The 21752-nt window shown below is 40.5% G+C and overlaps 3 protein-coding genes across 6 annotated transcripts; 2 read left to right on the top strand and 1 right to left on the bottom strand.

Moving 5' to 3' along the window:
• The first annotated feature begins 2867 nt into the window (after positions 1-2867).
• On the top strand, positions 2868-3986 carry LOC119899106 (interleukin-8-like). Its single transcript, XM_038713529.1, has 4 exons — positions 2868-3028; positions 3201-3333; positions 3472-3555; positions 3943-3986. The coding sequence occupies exons 1-4, from the start codon at positions 2977-2979 to the stop codon at positions 3953-3955; spliced, it is 282 nt and encodes a 93-aa protein (XP_038569457.1). The 5' UTR covers positions 2868-2976; the 3' UTR covers positions 3956-3986.
• A 5533-nt stretch (positions 3987-9519) lies between these two features.
• Positions 9520-16400, top strand: fbxo10 (F-box protein 10). 2 transcript variants are annotated; one of them, XM_038713512.1, is made up of 11 exons: positions 9520-9704; positions 10140-10769; positions 10949-11773; positions 11990-12139; positions 12372-12508; positions 13273-13343; positions 13468-13620; positions 13750-14100; positions 14198-14508; positions 14709-14803; positions 15246-16400. In XM_038713512.1, the coding sequence occupies exons 2-11, from the start codon at positions 10185-10187 to the stop codon at positions 15424-15426; spliced, it is 2859 nt and encodes a 952-aa protein (XP_038569440.1). In that variant the 5' UTR covers positions 9520-9704; positions 10140-10184; the 3' UTR covers positions 15427-16400. The 2 variants fall into 2 exon arrangements, with proteins under 2 accessions (XP_038569440.1, XP_038569439.1); XM_038713511.1 differs by having other exon boundaries at positions 9521-9704; positions 14616-14803.
• On the bottom strand, positions 16334-21470 carry polr1e (RNA polymerase I subunit E). Of its 3 annotated transcripts, none has more exons than XM_038713526.1 (12): positions 21339-21357; positions 20913-21016; positions 20712-20788; positions 20531-20616; positions 20281-20336; positions 20041-20185; positions 19727-19837; positions 19477-19573; positions 19243-19373; positions 19065-19146; positions 16975-17106; positions 16334-16621 (listed from the first exon to the last, which is right to left on the bottom strand). In XM_038713526.1, the coding sequence occupies exons 2-12, from the start codon at positions 20964-20966 to the stop codon at positions 16456-16458; spliced, it is 1137 nt and encodes a 378-aa protein (XP_038569454.1). In that variant the 5' UTR covers positions 20967-21016; positions 21339-21357; the 3' UTR covers positions 16334-16455. The 3 variants fall into 3 exon arrangements, with proteins under 3 accessions (XP_038569454.1, XP_038569452.1, XP_038569453.1); XM_038713524.1 differs by lacking the exon at positions 21339-21357 and adding an exon at positions 21389-21464 and having other exon boundaries at positions 16340-16621; XM_038713525.1 differs by lacking the exon at positions 21339-21357 and adding an exon at positions 21389-21470 and having other exon boundaries at positions 16456-16621; positions 20281-20333.
• Positions 21471-21752: the final 282 nt, after the last annotated feature.

Raw genomic sequence — 21752 nt, 5'->3', positions numbered from 1 at the left:
TTTCATGTAGACAGAGATTTTTTTTGAAACAGAGGTAAAACTCCGGTTATAAAAATACCCGCGTCTGTGTGGACAAGGCCTAAGGCATCCAACGAAGGTTAAAAATCAAGGGCAACTGGACTTGATTTTTAACCTTCGTTGGATAACTATGACCTGGATGACTGAGAATCTTCATAGACAAGGCCTAAGGCAGTTCTGCATGCAAAAGGGTCTCCAACCCGTTACTACTAAGGTGTACCTAATAAAGTGGCCGGTGAGTGTATAACCATGGCTGCAGTGCACCTGCATAAATAACCTGAATGAGAACAAAAACAATGTCCCAATTTTGTTTTGGTTCTCGCTGCTCATCATTTTCATTCCTGGATTAGTTCATAATGCAGAGTGTGGCCTTCAAAGAGAAAAGACTTTGAAGATGAAGTTGGACACACACGTGCACACACACACAGACCTTTCTTTTACACAGACACCATCATCCAACATCAATATGACACACACACAGGGGCAAGACACCCTCGCAGAAAACAGCTAAAAAGTGTGAAATTTTGCTGCATACTGTAAAAGGGAAAACAGTAGCACAAACTGGTGGACAGATATAAAAATAAAAAATTGAAAGCTAGTAGTGCAAAATGAAATATTAACATAAAGGAATGCATCAGTTTAGGTTAGGATAAATGTGGGATCAAAAAAGGCATTTTCAATGGTTTTCTATGGGGCATTTTTTGTCCTAAGGGACGAATGTGTCGTTTGCGTAGTTAGCCATTTTAAGCTTTTTTTTATTTCTTTAAAAAGAATATCCTCTGGCAAATTTGAGCTACATACATTCAACACAGCCAAAATTGAAAATAAAAAACGTAATGGCACAAAATGTCCCGAGGAACTCTTAAGGGTTAATGCAGATATTCAAGATCTCCATGGCAATCCCCTGATTTTCTCCCCTGATGTGATATAGACATTTATGTTCACCTCAAGATGAATTGAAATAAGCCTAAATTTATTGATAAGGGCTTTTATCAGTTTCAATTTTTCTAGCAGTTTATGGAAAACTACCTACAAAACTATCAGCCTCAGCTGCATTTAGAGTTTAGTGCAACTTTATGTTAGAAAGTGTTAGCATACAAAAAATCAGCTGCACCGCTCCACTCACCTCAGCACAAATGGGTTTAGAGCCGGGAAAATACCTAACAAGTGCAAAAAAAGACTTCCACCTGATGAGAACATCGCTTTGCAACTGCTCTGCCGCTGACTTTGTGATGGTATAACCAATGGTGTCTAGAGCGGTGCGGACACAGGAATATATCAGCGTACTACTCAACACAACTTTAACCTAGCAAGTAATCTAGGTAAAAGGAAGGTTAAAACACAGAAGATTCAACGGCCACTAGGCTATGTCAATTAAACCTCCCATTTAGCAAAAGGGGAGAGGTAAAGGCGGGAGACCCCATTTACACAAAGGGGACCCATGAAAGTGAGTGTAGGAGTAGCCTAAAGAAGGTCTCAGACATTCCATATATTGACTCTGGAGGCCTAAAATGTCAGGTTATGACTATTTACACATATTTTGTGTAATTATAATCCTACATATTACATATTTGTTAAACATATGACTGCTCTATAACTGACTCTGCTACACTGGCATGAAAACAGGGCCCTTGGTCTTTGTTTTTGCACATATTGCTTTCATCAGCATTGGGATAATGTATATAACATTGCATAGTGCATCAAAGTATTGCATAGTATTCCTTAACATAGCTTAGAGTATTGTGGTGTAGAGTATAATAGTGGACATTTAGAAAGAGGTTGCTCATTCTGATATTCACTGCCTTATCCTAAACTGTGGTTTGCAAACCAAACATTGACACACACACAAAGAACCGCATACTGATAACAATGAGTTTCAGTTTCAGGAAGTGAAAGTTGGCAAAAGGAGAACCAGGGAGCCAGTCTCTGGGGATTCCGGGAAATATCAGGGACTTTTTGAATTTACAAATCGCCAGATGAGGGGATGAAGATGGATTTGCTTTTTTCCCCTTACAAAAAACATTGAGGAGGAGTATCTATATGAAAGTGGGTGGCCCTGCAGGAGTTTACATTCCACGTGTGTAAAAAGCAACTCTGACGTTAAGCTTCATGCCAAGACAAGCTTGCCGGCATGTCATAACCTATCCCTACATGTTTGTCTACCATGCAAAGGCTTTAAATCTTATTTTTGCATGCACAGTACAGTTATATACAGCACATACGCAGTACATATTTACATTGACATTAATAAGTTACAAACTGCCTTATTCTTGATCTTTGATTGGATTATCTACATGTGTTTATACCCAGAAAATCATTTTCTATTTCTGTACACTTTTGTGATTCATTTGAGGGAGAAGAGAAACAAAGTTGCTGAGTGATATTGCAGGGCTATTTCCAAGTTCTATTTTCAAAATTCTGTAATACAACAGGACGGACACGGAGAGCATACACACACTTGGTTTGGTGCAGATGTCCAAATTCCAGATAATTTCCAATTAAATAGCCTTGGGTTGCCAAACCTCAGTTTAGTAGGGTGGAGAAGAGTATCATATTGTGTTAGGCACAAACATCCAAATTCCAGCTTTCTTCCTGCTATGTGTGCTCTGTCACAGCAGAGACCATTTTCATAGGAAAAGGGGTTTCTCATAAAAACAATGTGTCAAAATTCTTCCCTACTTGCTAACAAGACTAGTGCAGTCAGATGAAGCAAATTTTATCAAAATTAATTATATATTCTGTCTTTCCTTCTGGATTACAAGAGCAGTAATAAATGCACTACTTTAGTCCAAAATTTAAAGCGCCCTCTTTCCTGAGAAGTATTAAAACTGAAGGAGGGGAAGAAAGGGAGAAGAAAAGGGCTTACGGAGCAGATGTGTATCACAGTTTATTGCTGCAGAGGTTGAATGACTACTGACTAACACTACTTCTATCTCTGACTTCAGTTTCAGAGCAGATATGTCTATTATCACTATTGTGGCACTCCTGGTCATCCTGTCCATCCAAGAGGGTGAGTCTAATGTTTCAATATTGTTCAAACATATAAAATGTCTAAATAAATTTCTTTGTTGCGAGCACACATGTACTCCTGTGCTTTCTGTCAATTGCCTGTTTCTGATCCGCATATGGAAATCAGCAGTATGTTTTACATTGTTTCCTTTTCTGAACTCTCACAACCTCAGGTACATGTCTGGGGGATCAAGGAGTGAATCTTCGATGTCGATGCATCGCCAAGGAGAAAAGGCCCATTGGACGTTACATAGGACAGGTGGAGGTGCATCCTGCCAGCTCACACTGCAATGACATTGAGATAATGTAAGCCCTGGGGCCAAAGGTCAACATCTGTTTTTTTCATGTGTACTCACAAAACTTTCAAAACACGCCTTACGTCTTATGCGGCTTATGGAATATATTGCTGTGTCTGATTTCTCTGACCTGTCTTTATTCCTGCAGTGCCACTCTTAAAAACAATGGGGAAAAGATTTGTCTGGACCCTAATGCTCCTTGGGTCAAAAAAGTGCTTAAGAAGAAAGTAAAGTAAGTCAATATTCATAACATGCCTTAAGTGAACAAGAAGAATTTGAATTATTTAAGTTCAGGGTAAACACTTGAGGATTGCACAGTCTTTATATACAAAGAGATTTTATTACCTTAGGGTCGACTGAAAGGTGACACTGACTATGTTATGGCAGTTCTATAAACAATAATTCATTGTGTTTACAGGAAAAGGATGTTTAAGATGTTTACAGAAGAGTATTTAAGTAATCATTTCTCCTTAACATGGAACTTTCCAGGAAGCTGGTTGATCATTAATTTCATATACTGTCTAATAAATATGTGTGTGTGTGTGGGGGGGGGGGGGGTAATTTATAAACACCTGTGTGTGTAAGTGAAGTGATAATACGGTATACGTACCTTTTTTAGGCAAACACGATGAAGAACAAACCTTCAAGGATTTGGCTTGGATAGAAAGAAGGACCTTTTGGAAACACATTTTCACTGTTAACTGTTGGCTTGTACTGACAGAGCACAAGTATATGGAGGACCAAAACTAAATATATATAAAAAAAACATTTATCATAATTAAATAAATGAATGAATATATAATTATATAATATAATGATTGAATAAATAAATAATTATATAATTAGCAACATAAATAAATCACAAATTAAATGAGACATTAAATACAATTAAATTAAATATTATTTATGTATTTATTTAATCGCTTATATATTTATATTAGGACTGGGCACGTTAACGCGTTATTATAGCATTAACGCATTAATTAATTTATCACACGTTAACACGGTGTTTATTATTTTTATTATTATTATTTTGAAAGTCTGTTTCTGAATACACATAGCCTACAGTCAAATCATGGGTCACAGGAGGGGTGGGATTTTGATCAACCTGCAAATTACCCACTCAAACTAGCAGCGGAGGGAGGCTTTGGCAGACTACGCTGGATGATAAACAAAAGTAAGACAAGCGATCAAATGCCATAGCGAAGTGGATAGCTACACACTGCATGCTGAACATTCTTAAAATCACAACGTAGTCGCTTGGCCCTGCAGGTTTTCTCAGGTAATCAGAAAGGAAACAAGTGTTCCGCAAGTAAACAGCAGGCGCTCTAGAGTAACCATGGCATTTTTTTTCAAGCCCTTACATGGCGGGCCAGAAAACAGTCAAATTATTTCAAATCCTTGTGTACTTGTGTGTGTATTTATCTCAGTCGGTACTGAGTGGGACTCCCGTGTGGAAGGTTGAAAGATCGATTCCAACTAACTGCAGGTATTTTTTTCTCCCTTGTAAACAAATTTATTATAAGGTCACTTTTGCACATGCTCACAATAAAGTGTTCATCCCAGCATTTGATCCGCATTGATAAACCCTGAGGACATTCAGGGGAATCCAATCACACGTTTACTGACGGCTTTTTCAGAGGTGTGTCAAGCAAGCCAGAGTCTCTTTTGAATGTCAGCTCTCCAAAGTAAAAGCTCTCAATAAACTTGTCATAAAGTATTGCTGCAAAAAAAAATTCTCGTGCTTTTATTTTGGAGGCACAATCACTTAATAGGAAATGATTGTGTGAGTAACACTGTCATGACTGAGATCTATTTCAGCACCAGCCCATCAATTTATTTACTTTTTTATTTTTCTGCTATCAAAGCAATGTGGCCATGGGCCAGATATTATTGCTGGCGGGCCGCCTATTGCCGACCACTGTACTATGCTCCATGATAAAAGAAAAATGTTTCTGCTGATACCTTCAGAAAAAAAATAAGAAAACAGGACTCTGATGGTAACTTGTTTTAACAAGCTAGATAAAAGGTAATGCCCTGGCAGTGTTCAATAGCATTGGTTTTATAATTGATTTGATTACATTAATGTTTAAGTTGAGATTTACAAGAAATATTTTATTGCTACTGTGTAAAGGGAACACTGCTGGTAAAAAGCACCTTATTTGTTTAAAGTGTTTGCAAACCACATGTTATTGCACTTTTGTGTATATAGCAGTACATTTAAATTAAAAGTGTGCAATACACTACTTTAGAATTCATTATTCAATTTTGCACATAACAATGCGATTAATTGCAATTAATTGCAAGAAAATCATGCGATTAATTAGGATTAATTGCAATTAAAAATTGTAATCGTTTCCCAGCACTAACTTATATATACATTTATTTATACATTTTTTCAAACATTTATTTATATATATTTTAATCGATCCATTGTGTAACTTGCTGCAGTGAAAATAAAAAATGGGTCAAATTTATCCATCAAAAGTCAGGGGGCGATATCTGCCCTGTTATTGACTGCTTTTTCCTAAGTCAAGATGGCGGCACCTTTTACTGAAATCTTGTGTTCTACAATGGTAGATTTGTTGGCTGTAGCTGTACAGATGGAGGAAATTGCCAATTCCTATGCTTTTTTAGATATGAATGAGGGTTAGGTGATCTGTGTAAGGCCTCATTTAAATTGAACCATAGACCTGCTGGAGCTGTAATACTTTTTATTCACCAATCAGAGGCTTTAACCCACCCCCCTGACTTTTGATGGCTGGAGCTGACAAATTTATTTATTACGCTGCAAGAAGTTACACTATATATGGACAAATTAAAGTATATATAAATAAATAAATAAAATTCTTAATAGAAAAATACATGTGTGAATAAGTAAATAAATAAATGGATAAATAAATAAATAAATACACAAATAAGTTTTAACATTTATATGTTTAATGTCTCATATGTTTAATTGTCCATTAAATCACATAATTATGTATTTATTCATTTATCTAAGCATTTTATTATATAATTATTTATAGTTTTAATGTATTTAGTTTCAGCCCTTAAAATCCTCCATACAAGAATTTGTTTTGCTTGATGAGAAACATTCATGTGGCAGCTGCATTATTCAAGAGGTTTTGCTTAGATCCTGTCACCAGTTTTTCAATTTCCTGAGTCTGAGCGAGAAAGGAAAGCATGAGGTGATGACACAAACCTGTATTCTGAACAATATGTTAAACATCATATACTATAAAATTGTTATTTTTGTAAGCAATTTAAATACTTGTATCTCAAATGTGCAGCAGGATTAATATAAAGGACTGTAACAAACTGTAGGTTAAATGCACAATAAAATAATCAAAGCCATGTTTACGCCTATTTCTTCATAAACATACATACACATTTTCATCTAAAATATTAAGACAGTGATTGTTAATACATTTTGACATTACTTACAAACCAGAAATCTGTTAATGTCTCTCTAAGTCCTTATTTTTTCCTTTCCCGTAAGTCAGTACTGTGTGGGACAGTGGGAGGGGAAAGCAGCATAAGTCATGTTTTGATTTGAAACCTCCATTAAATCCTTTATTTTATCATAAGTTATGTTGTAAACCCTGCTCTGTCCCTTCACAGGTTAAATATATCTTAGAGACATTGTGTGACTGCTCACCCCACTCTCTTCTGCTAACAAGTTTTTTGTTTTGGGGGGGAGGTCTTTTTGGTGTCAAAAAAATAAAAACAAATGTCCTGAAAATACAATTTGGAAAACAACATTGCTTCTTGGGCTGTGTCATGTGGGACAGTCTACATGTAAGACAGAAGAAATTCTTAGTGGAAGGACATTGCCACCTGTTGGACATCTCATTAGCAGCTGATGCTATAGACATTGTAGCCTCTCATTTTAGTACAACAGTACCTCAAAGTTAAACAGTCTTCCATAGAATTCTTATTTCACAGGAAACATTCAGCTACTGTACAGCTGTACCTACTTACTGAAAGTATTTAGAACAAGAACCAACAATAACAAGATGATATTGCAGTTCCTGACCCAGCCTTCACAATGCAGTCTGAATATGAACGCCTTCATATCTTTGCTGCTTGTTCTGGCAAAGGGTAGGTATGTGGAGGTCACCTTTTTTTGTTGTTCTGATGTTTATTCTCGGGAAACTCAACAGAATTTGAAAAAAAAAATAGTCCACACTTGCCTAAACTTATTTAAATACAGTATGTCACAGAATGTGACAAATTCATGCCAAGCACTGTCAAAATCCACAGAACACCTTAAATTCAAGTGGAAATCCAAGATCCAATTTTCAAAGACACCCAATAAATTGGGCAGGTCATGCCATTTCATTTCCTTACATTTCAGCAGCAGCTGTAAAATCACTGCCTGCTGATCACCTAATCAATTACATTATGAGCTAAGGGTCGGCTGAAGTGAAGTTTTACCTATTGACCCTTAAAGCACTTCAAAACCTAGTCAGAGGAAGCTAACAGTCCAGCCATTTGGGATACAGCTGCATGTAAAAAAAAACATCACTGGGCTGTAAAATTGTAAATGGACTGTAGCCTACTTGCATAGTGCTTTTCTAGTCACACACTGATGGAAGAGGCTGGGGTGCCAACTGCACATCAGAAACAGACACTAACATTCACGCAGAAGCTATTTAAGGTCCAGTATCTTGCCCAAGGACCCTTCAACATGCGTACTACTAGAATTTGAATCTTCTGATTAGTGGGCAACCTGGTCTACCTCTTGCACCACATTCTATAGTAAAAAATGTCTTCATAGGTACAAGTTGTAGGCAAAAGGTACATTGATGACATTTTTGGACATGATTAATTCATTTTTTTCGTATATAATGCTAATTTAATAATGTATGAACTTAAGAGAATAGTCATGAGCTTTGAGTATAAACTGAAAGAATAAGATTACAGACACAGAGTTGTCATTTACACTGTGAATGCTGGGGACATGTCCCCACAACTTTTTGAAAGTATAGGCTACTTGTTTAAATGTTTACATAGCTTGCAACAAGAGATGTTAAATAACCAAAGAAAATGCTTTGAAAAAGGCAATAAAAGGAAACATGCAATGCAATTTAAAATATAGAAACAAATGTGCATTGTCCAAAAAAAAGTAACACAAGCTAAAAAAAATCTACTGATTACTGCATTATATTCCATTATAGTTTTATATTCTGAATTGTCACCCATCGACTGAATTTTGTGTTTCCCTTTGCACAAATAAAGAAATTCCTCCCATAATGATGCAGGACATGTCTCCAAAATGCAGGAAATGAAGTGTTTAATGCTCAAAAACTTCTGAAGGAGGACCACCAGGTCCCTCACTCGTCCATCCATCATCAACCGCTTATCCTGCATACAGGGTCGCAGGGGGCTGGAGCCAATCCCAGCTTACATCGGGCAAAAGGTGGGGTACACCCTGGACAGATCACCAGTCCATTACAGGAACTCACATAGACAAACAACCACTTACATCTAAGGACAATTTTGGAGACACTAATTAACCTAGTCTGCATGTCTTTGGACAGTGCACCCGGAGAGAACATGTAAACTCCGCACAGAAAGGCCTGGGGCAGCCAGGGTTTGAACCCACGACCTTCTTGCTAACCACTGTACCATTGCGCTGCTCTTCCCCACTCATATATTTCAAATATATTAATATTTCTTCAAAATAGTGTTAAAATATCTTCTCATCTCCTTCACGTAAACCCAGTATCGTGTGTACACTGGAAATGGTAAATGCTGTGACAATATTTTGGAAAATTATAAATGTTTACATTTTTTTCTTTGCCTTAGTCACTGATTTATAGTATGCATAATATAGTTTGATTAATATTTATTTAAAGGGAAAGTGTTTATGCAAATAGTGCCTGGATGATGTAAAATGTTGTGTTTTACATTTTAAAAACTCTTGTAATCATGCAAGAATGGAGAAATTTAGACCAAAAATATTTGAGTAAGTTATTGTCATAGGCACTGTAGTTATAATGTACCTGGGTATGTGGGTTGGCTGCAGATATGCTAGAGACAAGATTGTGTTGAACCTGTAGGATCAAGTTTAACCCCATGCGTATTCTAATGTTACATAGGATTCATTCAGGTCATCGACAATGTCAGCAGCAGTTTACTTCCATAAGGTAAACGCCCACTTTTGGGAAGCGGAAGACGGAGCAGCTCTGTTTGTTTCGTTGTGTCTTGCCGTAAACTGGAAGCAATTGAACTCCATTTCGATGGCACATCTACAGTCATAATGGATTGTTGAGAACTGTGGATGCAGTGAGGAAAAAGTCGCTGTCGCAGACATGTAAGGCTGGATAGATAGATAGGTAGCGGATTCTTCTAACTATGGCAAACTGGTGAAAGGTAACGTTAAGGCTTTTATTTTTGACGGATACGGTGCTCTCCTGTGTTTGTTGATGTAGCTATGCAAGGTTTGCAGATACCCAGAGTTAAGTTACCTTGCTAGCTAACCGCCATGAATCGTAGCAAACTTTCAGCAGGCCCACATTGAGACATTAATGTTAATTAACTTAAATACACTAATAAAAATACAATAACGTTACAAAATTCACGGCGTCATTCCCATCATGTCTATTCGCTACGCATCGCTTTCCTGCTAAAATAATACAGGGTTGCTAGTCACAGTAACAGCTGCCCACAGTAGCGTTAATTATTTGTCTGTTGGGTCATTTATAAGCCCCGTTGTGTAAATGTTTTATTTAATGTTGTTAACGGTGGACGCTAGCGGTTTCCTGTCGCCTTATATGCGCTTGCGTGTGTGTGTATGGCTGTCTCCAGGTGGCCCTTCCGTCACGGTGCTCCCCAGCCGGCGTCTCTGCTGCCATGGAGGTGGGCAGCCTCCCTGTGGAGCTGTGGAGGGTTATCTTAGCCTACCTGCCTCTCCCTGACCTGGGCCGCTGCTGCCAGGTGTGCCGTGCCTGGCGGGAGCTCATCCTCTCTCTAGACAACACCCGCTGGAGACAACTCTGCTTAGGCTGCCGTGAGTGCAGACATCCCAACTGGCCCAGTCAGCCCCATCTGGAGCCCCCATCCTGGAGAGAGGCCCTGAAGCAGCACGCCCTAGCCACCCGTACCTGGACTCAAAATGGCCCAGAGCTCCAGTCTTCTGCCTGCCTCCTGTTTTTCCGTCGTAGAAAAGACCGCAGGGTTTGGCATGTGGGGCCTGGATGTGAGTTTGAGACTCTACGTGGGGCACTTGGGGTGGCGGGGCCATATGACCGTGTGCTTCTCCATCCAGGGGTGTATGAGGAGCAGGCTGAAATGGCGCTGAAGGTGCCTGTGGAGCTGGTTGGGCTGGGACAATTGGGCGAGGTGGCCCTCCTGGTGTGTATGGAGCAGCAGTGCCCTACTGCCAGGCTGTGTAATCTGGTGTTCATGCCACCCTGGTTCACCACTGTGGTCTACAAGGTAAAGAACAGCTTATTGTGATGTTTTCTTTATCCAGCAATCAAGTGTTCAGAATAACCTTGACTGCTCCCTCCTGCATCTTCAAGTATCTTAACAAAATCTGGTCTAAATAAATTGTGCCTTTCTTGCTGAATCTGCCTGTCCAGTCCAGTCACCTTTCTCTCTTTGTTTTGCTCTAGACCTCATGGGGTCACGTACAGCTAGACAACTGCAACTTTGAGGGGGCTCAGTTGCAAATTCGCGGCCCAGGAACCTGCCAGGCTCGCTTCTGCTCCTTCTCACAGGGCAGCTCAGCCCACTTGCTGGGCATTGTCCTCAGTTTATTTGACAGCTGTGACTTCTCTGGAAGTGACACGGCTTCTGTGACAGTTGAAGGTCCTCCGGTTTCAGAAAGGAGTTGGGCTTGCAAACACTTGGCTGCCCTGGCCAGGACATTGCCATCATGCAGCGCATCCAGGAATGACAATAGTCCTCCCAGTGGCCTTCTGGCTGGCTCCACTGGTGGGCATCAACCTCCAGGCACTAATGTTAAAAATGAACATGTGACCATAGAAGACTGGCAGAGGAGGACTGGGGTAGATGCAGTGTGTCAGGGCACGGTGATTGAAGACTGCTGGAGTGATGGTGACCGCAGCGAGGGAGAGGAGCAGAACCAAGATGGAGGAGGAACTAAGAACACCCCGTTTACACTGGATTACAAAATTCCATGTGACCATCATGGCCTATCCCATCTGCTCAAACCCCGGCCAGATGGCTCTCTGCCACTGGCCTCCTCCCCGAATCCCCCATCTGTGACCCCTGAACCCCTCACCCTTCAGCAAGAACTAGACAGGGACCCGGAAGCTCAGATGTTGGCAGCATCCACCTTTGGCTGTATCCTCAGACGCTGCCTCTTCAGGGAAGGGAAGGGTGGCGTGCATTTGTCTAATTACGGACAAGCTCGGCTGGAGGGCAATGTTTTCCGTGGGCTAAACTATGCCGTCCGCTGCATCCAGAACTCCACGGTAAATAAAATCATAACTTTTCAGACTAATGGAGTGTGACTTGAATGTATCATCATCATTTCAATTGTATTTGTTCAATGACTTTTAATAAGCAGCATACATTTTAAGTCATGTATCAAGTTAAGGAAGCAGCTCAGATCATGAGTAATTAAGCAGTAGTTTCTTTTTCAAAGTGTTACTTGAGCTCCCTCTCCTTCTCTCTCTCGCCTCCTTCAGATAGTGATGCTGAGAAACGAGGTGTGTGAGTGCCGTGCATCAGGTGTGTTCCTGCGCCTCTCTGCTCACGGCCTCATCGCAGAAAACAACATCCACTCGAATGGGGAGGCGGGGCTGGACATCCGGAAAGGGGCTAACCCCATCATTGTGGTAAATGTCACATCGTTCAAAAAGAAGAAACAAACGATCCCCTATGTTTGACAAGATAATCTTAACATGAATCTATTTCCAGAACTTTCAACAACAGTCGTCATGGATAAATACATTAGACAAAAATAATTATGCATAGAAGCTCACATTAGATTACATTGTTTGTAACATCAGTAGGTACATTTCCAAATGTATGTGATTTTAGTGTGACCGTCTTTTGTACTTTCCACAGTGCAACAAAATACACAGTGGTTTGCGTTCAGGGCTTGTTGTGCTTGGCAATGGGAAGGGTTCAATTCGGAGCAACCACATCTATAACAACAAGGAAGCAGGCGTGTATATTCTCTTCAGTGGGAATCCTGTGGTCAGGTGAGTAGGACTCTGCAAACATTGAACTTGCCCAAGAACGTGTAGTCCCTGCTTTTCCCGTTGCTTGGATATTATACAGTACCTGGTGTTTTTTTCCCCCTCTAGTAAGGACAAAAGACAGGGGTGTTTTATAACGTTCAAGCAATATTGTTTAGCATTCCATGTTCAAAACCACCACTACGATAAGTATGTTTCACAGCAGACATTTTGACTCCCAGATGTTTCCCAGTTAAGTGTGGACAGTGTGAAAGTGAGCCAGCATGAACAAAACCAGGACTCTGAAGCAGCTAAATGGAATTCAGCCATCATTCATTTATAATAATAAGACTAAGACTAACATGTGCAATGTTGGAGTTTAATACAGTTAAGAGAAAGTAATTTCTATGGTTCATTGTGTTCTTTCTGTCCAAGTTATGAATGTAGGTATTGGCAGTCAGCCCGAGATATCATGAAAGTATGTTTGCACCATTTCTGCAGATATCCATAAAATTATTAAAACCCTCTTTCTTTAAAATAAATAACTTCTGGTGTTTGATCATTTCATTAAAGCAAATTCAGGTTCACCATGACTGGTGCAGTGCAGTAGTATATGTTTTGCTGCTACAGATAACCTAGCATTTTACACTGTGATATAAGCAGTGTTGTATAATGTAAGATGTGTGTAGTTGGTAACATAAACAAGCAAGCCTAACCCAGTGTGTCTGCATAGACTACTACATAAGGTCTGAACTTGTTCAACATCCTCTCCTCACTTTCTCTTTTAGTGGGAATCACATCTTCCAGGGCCAGGCAGCAGGGATAGCTATAAATGAGAATGGCAGAGGGATTATAACAGGTGTGTGAGTGGATCTGTCCAAGCTCCTTTTCCACATTAGCATGCCAGATGCATTCTTAATGTTCCCCCCTTTTGAAGTGTGCCAGCTACAGAATGTAAAAGCACCATTTGTGGTCAATTCCAGAGAATGTGATCAAAGAGAACCAGTGGGGGGGGGTGGACATCCGCAGAGGAGGAGACCCCATCTTGAGGAACAACTACATCTGTTATGGTTACTCAGACGGCATTGTGGTGGGAGAGAGAGGCCGCGGACTAATTGAGGGAAACCACGTCTACTGTATGTAATTTCAGCCTGTCAATGGCAGCATCATAGATGTGTCGTGACATACAAGCTCACCTTTGATCTTATCTATACCAACAATGGCACAGATGGTTAATTTCCTCCTCTTCCTTATTATTTCTTCAGGTAACAGAGGCTGTGGTGTGTGGGTTATGTCGTCCAGCCTCCCACAGCTTCTGGGAAACTACATCACCCATAACTGTATGTACGGACTGGCAGTGTTTTGCAGGAAGGACCCGGAGAACATCGAGGCCAGAGAGGGGAATTGGCCGGGACAGGAAGGGATTGGGGGAGACGGAGGTAGTGGGGAAAGGAGGGGGGTAGAGGGAGAAGGGAGAGAAGGGCAGGAGAACTTGAATGAAGAGGGGGAGCTGTTTGCATGGGAGAGTGATCTGGACAGTGAGGATGAGCGCCACTCTGCCCGTCGTTCCATCAGTGTGGCCCTGGTGGAGAGCAACTGCATGACCTACAATGGAGGTAATGAAAAGACCTGCAGTACATAGTGCCAAGTGGACAAAGTCGCTCACTTCTTGTCTCTAATGTCCTCTCCATCTTTCCCTCTCCCTTTCTGTAGCGGTCGGTCTGTACGTGAAGAGCAGTGAACCCCTGAATGTTTTTGCTAACCTCCTAAACAGTAACCGTGGCACTGGCATTGCTGTGCTGCAGAGCAGTCAGCTGACCCGCCTGGTTACAAACTGCGTTCTTGAAAACGGTCGGGGTGGCGTTACGGTGGAGAAAGACTGTCGAGTAGAGCTTCGTGGTAACGGCATCTATAAAAACAGTGGCCACGGTGTCAGTTTCAGCGGTAGTGGGCAGATTGTGGAGAATGATGTGGTTGGAAACCGTGGATATGGGATCCAAGTCTCTGGCGGTGCTGACATCAAGGTGAGATGGACTGAGGCATGAACACCGACTACTCTTACAACACTGCACATTGCTCCTTAATGAAATATTAATACATTACTTGCATTTTATATGATTTTTATCTTTAGGTATTGCGCAACCGTGTCCAACCAGCACAGGGCTGTGGCATTGCTGTGCAAGGGCCAGTAAAAGGTGTTATCCATGACAATCTCTTGTTCCAGGGCCACCCGGGAAACAAGAAAACATTGCTACATATGGATCCTGGTAATGACAGCTGTGTATTGCGCAACAACAGTGTCCTAAGGCATAATAACAGGTAGGGCTCAACAATGTGCAAAATAATTTGTGATTATTGACAGATTTTGCAGTTGTGATGTTGTCAATTTTAGGGGGAATTGATTTTCACTGAAATAAATATACAAATGATTGTAATTTTTGCTGGGGTCTGTACCAAACAATTGTGTACCTTACATCTGGAGAATATTAAGCCCAGGGCATCTCTGTAGCATCACAATGCTTCATTTATAATGACATATTTTACCTGTATCAAAATTGTAGCTCCTGCGATTTAGATATTGCACATGGTCGTATTGCGCTTTCCATAATATTTTGATTAATTGTTCAGCCTTAATAACAGGTAGCTAGGCAACCGGCAACAGTCCTGTTGATTTGTTTGATAAATACTACATTACTATATAAAGATACAGTAAATAAGTTATTATTTATTACTATTTAACAACGTTACATTTTTCTTTAAGCTTTACATCTGCTCCTCCCTGGGTTTTGGAAAGCCCTCCACCTCGTCCATTGGCCAGCTCCCCTTCTGGCCTCGCCTCAACCCAGTATCCTTCACGACTTGGAATTTCTATGACAACCAGGATCAGCGCCACTGTAGAAAACGGTTGCCATAGCGGCAGCATGTTCTGCTCTATCCTGTGAATACTGGCAAGCACTTGGAAATCAATGAGGTCAAGATAAACCAAGATGTCAACATCTGGTCAGTTTTGACTTTGTATTTCGTACATTTGGGGCACTCTTGACCTTCTAAAACTGTGCGGTGGAGTTAAGAGTCATGGAGTGAGGCTGCTCCCAGTAAAACAACTAAAGGGGCCATCCACCTTCCAGTGCATAAGGGTGACGGAACATTTGTACGTTTATGATATAATTCCAGTGCACTCATCAAATGTAGATTCTAGGAAACTGGAGTCCAACACATTCAAGCATAGTCACAGTCCTACATCTTAAAACAAACATTTCCATACCGAAGCTTTAACCTTTTCATGTCCTTTTACAAGTTGGTCTTACTTTGTTGGTTTTGTCAGTTTGCTTCTGAGACTCACTGGTTAGGAAGTGCACATATAATTCCTAGCAGGAGTCAAGAGGCTTCAGAGGTGCCAGCTTCATTTATGCTACAAAGTAAAGCTGTGCCTTGTTTGACTTTCTAAATCAATCAATGATTGTAGCTAGGGAAGGTCATAGTGTGAGGTGTATATGCAAAAAAAAAATACAAAAAAACAAAGCCAAACTTAAGCTTCTGCCTCTTGCACAGAGCTGCTCTGTTTCCTGGTGAGTGTGTGTTTTCGTGTCCTGTCCTCCGTGTTGCTTTTAAAATGTGATGGATTCCAAAGACTACCAGCAAGCTGCGGTGACACGCAACCACACAGACTCACTTGGTAATAACCAGTTATAGAAAGGAAAAAGTTAAATGTGCTATATGTGCGGTCTACAAATGTGCCTATAAGTTTTGACTGTCTAAAGCTAGATGTTTTCTGCCATCTAGAATTTGTTTACACACCATTACTCCGCTTTTTTGTATGTTGTACACTAAGCATTAAGTAACAATATGTACAACTCAAAGTTCACCACTTTATTTGTCTACAAAATGCATTAATAAACAGATCTTGTTTGTGGCATTTCCAATTCTTTTAGTACTTCCTCTCTATCCAACTTCTTGTCTCATCTCGATCTTCAGTGCATTTTCTTGCGTTTCCGTCTCTCCATGAACTGATCATATTTGACCAGAGGTAGGACTAGAGAGGCCTGCCTGTGGTCGTCTCGCAGTCCAGCCTCGTCAGACTTTCCCCGGGCCGGTTTAGTTAAAGTCAGTCCCATTGACTTTGCTACTTCAATCATCCTATAGGACGTCACAAAAAAACAAAACAGTTTGTATGTATGCTGGCAGAGTACTTATAATGCAGTGTTTTATGTGGTGTGGTTCAAGTCAAAAATCCTACAATTCACAACTCTAATCATGTGATGATTAACCATAAGCAGAAAGAAATTGCATCAATACATTCAGCTGAGTCAACACCACTGACTTATTCAAACAGTAACAACTAGTGTTATTTTTTTTTTTTTTTCTGTTAATGTTAAATGCATTTGCCAAACTTAACTGCAACACAATTTGTAAACAATACACTTTTCTTTCAGTTTCTATATATAAATGCAGACTTAGCCCTTTATTTATTTTATTTTTTATTTTTTTACCTGGCCTCTGTGATTGCCAGGTCACGGTGAAGTAATGTGAGGTCAGCAGTCATGTGACCCATATGAAGCAGCAGGGCCAAGGAGTAAGCTGCTAATTTGGCACGCATTGAGGAAGAAACCATGTTCTGGACCCTAAAAGGGGAAAGGTGAGGTGAACAAGTGACACCTGTGTGTGTTTATATACAAGGCTGAGAGGCCAAACCACAGAAAATGTATGTATGTATTTGTATGCGTTACGATATAAACAATACACAGAAAGTGGTGCAAAATACTGCAAGAGACAATTGTAGACCCTTTCTGAAATTTGGCAAAGACAATTCAAAGTGATCACCATTTTTAATATGCAATTGCAAACTGAATCCAGCCAAATAAAAATTCCAGACGCATGCCAGTAGTTATGAAATGCATGTTTACAAGGCGTAATTTACAGTCCCCTCCAAAAGTATTGGAACGGTAAGACAAAGTCCTTTGTTTTTGTTGGTCACTGAAGACATTTGGGTTTAAGATCAAAAGATGTGTATAAGACAAGAGTTCAGAATTTCAGCTCTCATTTCCTGGTATTCACATCTAAATGTGTTAAACAACTCAGGACATACCACCCTTTGTTTGAACCCACCCATTTTTCAAGAAAGCAAAACTATTGGAACATGTGACTGACAGATGTTTCTTGTTGCCCAGGCGTTGCCTTTTAGGTTGATTGTCCAAACATTAAATAGCTCTGCATGACTAGTCTAAGTTTTCATCCTTGGTTCAAACCTATAAAGACTGCATTTCCTGTTAAAGAGGATAAACCAACATGAAGACCACAGAGCTGTCTATGGGAGAAAAATAAGCCATTGTCAAGCTGAGAAAAGACAGAAAATCGACCACAGCCATTGGACAATCACTGGGCAAAGCAAGCACAACAATTTGGAATGTCCTCAAAAAGAAACTACTGGTGTACTGAGCAACAGATGTTGAACAGGTCGGTCAAGGAAAACAACAGTAGTTGATGACAGAAATATCGTGAGAGCTGTGAAGAAACCCCCCAAAACATCAGTAAGTGACATCACCAACGACCTCCACAGTGCAGGGGTGAAGGTATCACAATCCGCTGTTCGAAGAAGCCTCAGAGCAGAAATATAGAGGCCACACCACAAGATGCAAACCACTCATCAGCAGGAAGAATCGGAAGGCCAGATTGAAATTTGCTAAGAAGTACAGAGATGAGCTGCAAAAGTCTGGAACAAAATCTTATGGACTGATGAGACCAAGATTAATCTCTAGCAAAGTGATGGAAAGGCCAAAGTGTGGAGAAAGAAAGGAACTGATTATGATCCGAAGCATACAAGCTCATCTGTGAAGCATGGTGGAGGTAATGTCATGGTGGGCCTGCATGGCTGCTTCTGGAACAGGCTCATTAATATTTATTGATGATGTAACTGATGATGGCGGCAGCAGAATGAAGTCAGAAGTGGACAGAAACATTTTGTCTGCTAATTTATGGAGAAATGCATTGAAACTAATCGGAAGGAAGTTTATCATGCAGCAGGAGGAGACTCAAAGCACACTGAAAAAAGTGGAAGGTTTTAGACTGGCCAAGTCAGTCACCTGACCTTAACCCAATAGAGCATGCATTTCACCTCCTTAAGGAGGCTGAAGGGAGAAACACCCCGAAACAAACAAGAGCTGAAAGAAGCTGCGGTAAAAGCCTGGAATAGTATCACAAATGAAGAATGCAGCAGTTTGGTGATGTCGATGGGTCGCAGGCTTGAGGCAGTTATTGCAAGCAAGGGTTATGCCACCAAATATTAAATGTTATTTACTTTAAGATTATTTGTTCTGTTACTTTTGCTCACCTAAGAATGCTGTGGTCTAATACAAACGGTGATATGTCCTGAGTTGTTTAACACATCTAAATGTGAATACCAGGAAACAAAAGCTGAAATTCTGAACTCTTGTCTCATACTCATCTTTTGATCTTAAACCCAAATGTCTTCAGTGAACAACAAAAACAAAGGAATTTGCCTTACCGTTTCAATACTTTTGGAGGGGACTGTATATAAAAATGTGCAAAACAAATATATATATTTTACTTAGTTCCATCATACCTGCCATTGTTGAAAGTCTCCACAGTAAATGTTCTCAATAGTTTGCTCTGAATGATACGAGGACAGCCTTCCTCCTGGCCAACTGTATATGTAAACATAAATCAGAATTAGTGTCTGCTCCAGAGATGTGGGTGAGAACACTTTTAACACATTAAGGAGGCAAAACAACATAACTCACACTTGCGGGTGACGCTTTTCTGCCGTGCCAGTTTGAGAAGCAGAGAGAGGTAGAAGATACAGCGCGCCCTTTTATCTCTGGCTTCGCCTACAGTTGCCATGTTCTCCAGGTGCTTCACGACACACAGGCTCCTTAAATAAAAAGTGTTTAAAAAAAGACATTAGAACACAAGGAAACTAAATGCAGCTTAATAAAATGTCTCAGCACACGTGAGCCCTTTCTTTGTCACCCTACCCTCCGTCATCTCTCATCTTCTGCAGCTCCTCAGTGGTGAGTGCTGCCATCTTGGAACCAGCCTGCTCCAAAGCCCCAAACTCGGCTGGACTAATGACTGTAGATATTGATTAAGGATGGAGACCCGAACAAGCAAACTCAGCTGCAGCTTTCACCTCCAACTATTGTACACTATCTGTTTACCCCCCATCTACTGCTCTTGCATTTCTTTATTAACACTTGCACATAAAAACACAAACAAAGAGGATACGATCGTCAAACAGGTAGACGTTGTCAGGTCTGTCGGCGTCTGCATTGCAGGGGGGCAAGTGGAGAGCCAGGTCTCCCTGGGACTCTGTCTCAGCCACTTCCTGTTGTAGAGCTGAAGGCAGAGAGAAGAAAAACGATAAAGTCGTGGTACCAAAATGAACAGGAGAAGACTGTGGAGTGAAAGATAACTTTATTTTGTTATTATTATTAACTTTATTTATTAACCGACCACTCTGAGAATTCCATATGGTGAACTCTCTCATAACTACTTGATGACTTGTCAACTCCTGACTTCCATATCCATGACTAGTTTACCTTCTAGACCCTTCTGGTCGATCACAGTGTTGGCAGCCTTAGCCACTGCTTGATGCAGGGTATCACTGCCCACCTGATTCAGCCTGCGGGAGCTCAGAGCTCTCTTCTGTTTGTTGGTACCAAACGCCTCAATCAGAGAGTCAACCTAAAGAGAAGGTGCGACATACAATTAGTTTATTCTTACATAAGCCCAGTCTTCAAAAAAAATTAATTAATTAAAAAAACAGAACAACTAATCACCTTGTCTCTGTAGGTCAGAGTAGTGTCCTGGGGTTTTGCAGTCTCTGTTGTGTCTGCTGACAGAGAAAAAAAACAGCACAAATACATGACACTGCATTTGGATCAGTTAATTTCAAAAAGATCTTGGTCTGGTTGTTTTGCATAGTTATCTGTAACTTGGGGTGTGTAGACTCATTATCAGCTGCATTAAGGCATGAATGGTACCTTCAGCATTGTAATCAACACACACTGGTGATTGTTGTCCTTTTACCTGGTATAACAGGTTGCATGTTGAAGAGCTGAGCACTGTGCACCTCCATTTGCATGGTCTGCTTGTTCAGAACGCCTACATAATATCTAAACAGACACCAAACATCACACTTATTAACTCTCTTCACAGTGTTAGTTTGTCACAGTCACAATATCTCAAAATATGCTACACATTAACTTACTTGCAAAAGTTGTTGCATTTCAAGGACCCCGCTCCAAAATTATTTCCAACATAGGAAAGTCTTTCTGATTCAGCAACCTAGACAGGGGGAACAGAAGCAACACAACAATGAAAGCCAACCTAAACAAGTCATCTCATAAACACAAGGTGCAGTGCAAATACATAGCACTAAGGATGAATGCAGCCCTTCAGTCTTTCTCACCAAAATCCGTCGGCTCTTTTTCCTAGGGTTACTCTCATCTGCGTTTTTGTACATCGTGAAATCCAGCCTGTCTCCATTTTTTACGCTTCCGTTTGAAAAGCGTACTGTGATAAGTAGAAACCTGTCAATTATTGTGATTCATACTGTAAAGAACACATTTAGGATTTAAGATACACAGGAACATTAAGTTGAATTAATTAACAGCAACCCACAAGATAAAACACATTTCTGAATAACGTTTGTTTTTGTGCTACTGTGAAATTTAACTTCATACACAATAAAAACCTCAAACTCCACTCTGGCCAGCAGCACAACAGTGGACAACTAACTTAGCCCTGTTGCTAGCACCCACGTGTGAAATATAAATGGGTGTTTAAAATAATTATGATAAGCACGACCGACAATGACAAGCGCGATTACAATTACAATTTTGTTCTAGAAAACGTTTCGACAGCCAACAAATGTGAGATCGTCACCAATAACAGCTTTGTCGGACTCTCTCTCCTCTCCACAACACACCAACGAGCAGGAGGCAGCCATAGTTGTTTTCATGTGTTTCCAAGTGGGGCAAGAGGTTTCTCTCCCTTGTAGTTCCGGGTTCGGCAAGAGTCCCGTCCAGGCTATGCTATCGTCCAAGGTACAAAACTCGTAAATTCGACCAGGAATGTATAATACAATATTAAATTAAGAATTAAGAGTACTATTCAATAGGCGATTTGCTACTGCTAGTGGCGGCTTTTCAGCCTTTGGAGATTTTTCAACCAATAAATTACAGGTGATGGTGAAATAATGTTTGGCAGCGAACTCAAATTTGTGGTTGTACTGTATTTTGCACATTGG

The sequence above is a fragment of the Micropterus salmoides genome, unplaced genomic scaffold (genome assembly GCF_014851395.1).
Source record: "Micropterus salmoides isolate LMB-PRFRI ecotype aquatic unplaced genomic scaffold, ASM1485139v1 Ms_hic_scaffold_12, whole genome shotgun sequence".
Classification (NCBI taxonomy): domain Eukaryota; kingdom Metazoa; phylum Chordata; class Actinopteri; order Centrarchiformes; family Centrarchidae; genus Micropterus; species Micropterus salmoides.
The sequence above is the reverse complement of the archived record's forward strand: the minus strand, read 5'-3'. Positions and strand labels throughout refer to the sequence as shown.

What these genes read in the sequence shown, in the direction of transcription:
- LOC119899106 (XM_038713529.1), top strand. Translation starts at nt 2,977, where the DNA reads ATGTCTATTATCACTATTGTGGCACTCCTGGTCATCCTGTCCATCCAA. An exon ending in CATCCTGTCCATCCAAGAGG is followed by an intron (nt 3,029 to 3,200) that starts GTGAGTCTAATG and finishes TCACAACCTCAG; the next exon opens with GTACATGTCTGGGGGATCAA. An exon ending in TGCAATGACATTGAGATAAT is followed by an intron (nt 3,334 to 3,471) that starts GTAAGCCCTGGG and finishes TTATTCCTGCAG; the next exon opens with TGCCACTCTTAAAAACAATG.
- fbxo10 (XM_038713511.1), top strand. Translation starts at nt 10,185, where the DNA reads ATGGAGGTGGGCAGCCTCCCTGTGGAGCTGTGGAGGGTTATCTTAGCC. An exon ending in TGGCAGAGGGATTATAACAG is followed by an intron (nt 13,344 to 13,467) that starts GTGTGTGAGTGG and finishes GGTCAATTCCAG; the next exon opens with AGAATGTGATCAAAGAGAAC. An exon ending in GTCCTAAGGCATAATAACAG is followed by an intron (nt 14,804 to 15,245) that starts GTAGGGCTCAAC and finishes TTTTTCTTTAAG; the next exon opens with CTTTACATCTGCTCCTCCCT.
- polr1e (XM_038713524.1), bottom strand. Translation starts at nt 21,464, where the DNA reads ATGAAAACAACTATGGCTGCCTCCTGCTCGTTGGTGTGTTGTGGAGAG. An exon ending in CGACCAGAAGGGTCTAGAAG is followed by an intron (nt 19,838 to 20,040) that starts GTAAACTAGTCA and finishes CTCTGCCTTCAG; the next exon opens with CTCTACAACAGGAAGTGGCT. An exon ending in CGTCTACCTGTTTGACGATC is followed by an intron (nt 19,574 to 19,726) that starts GTATCCTCTTTG and finishes CAATATCTACAG; the next exon opens with TCATTAGTCCAGCCGAGTTT.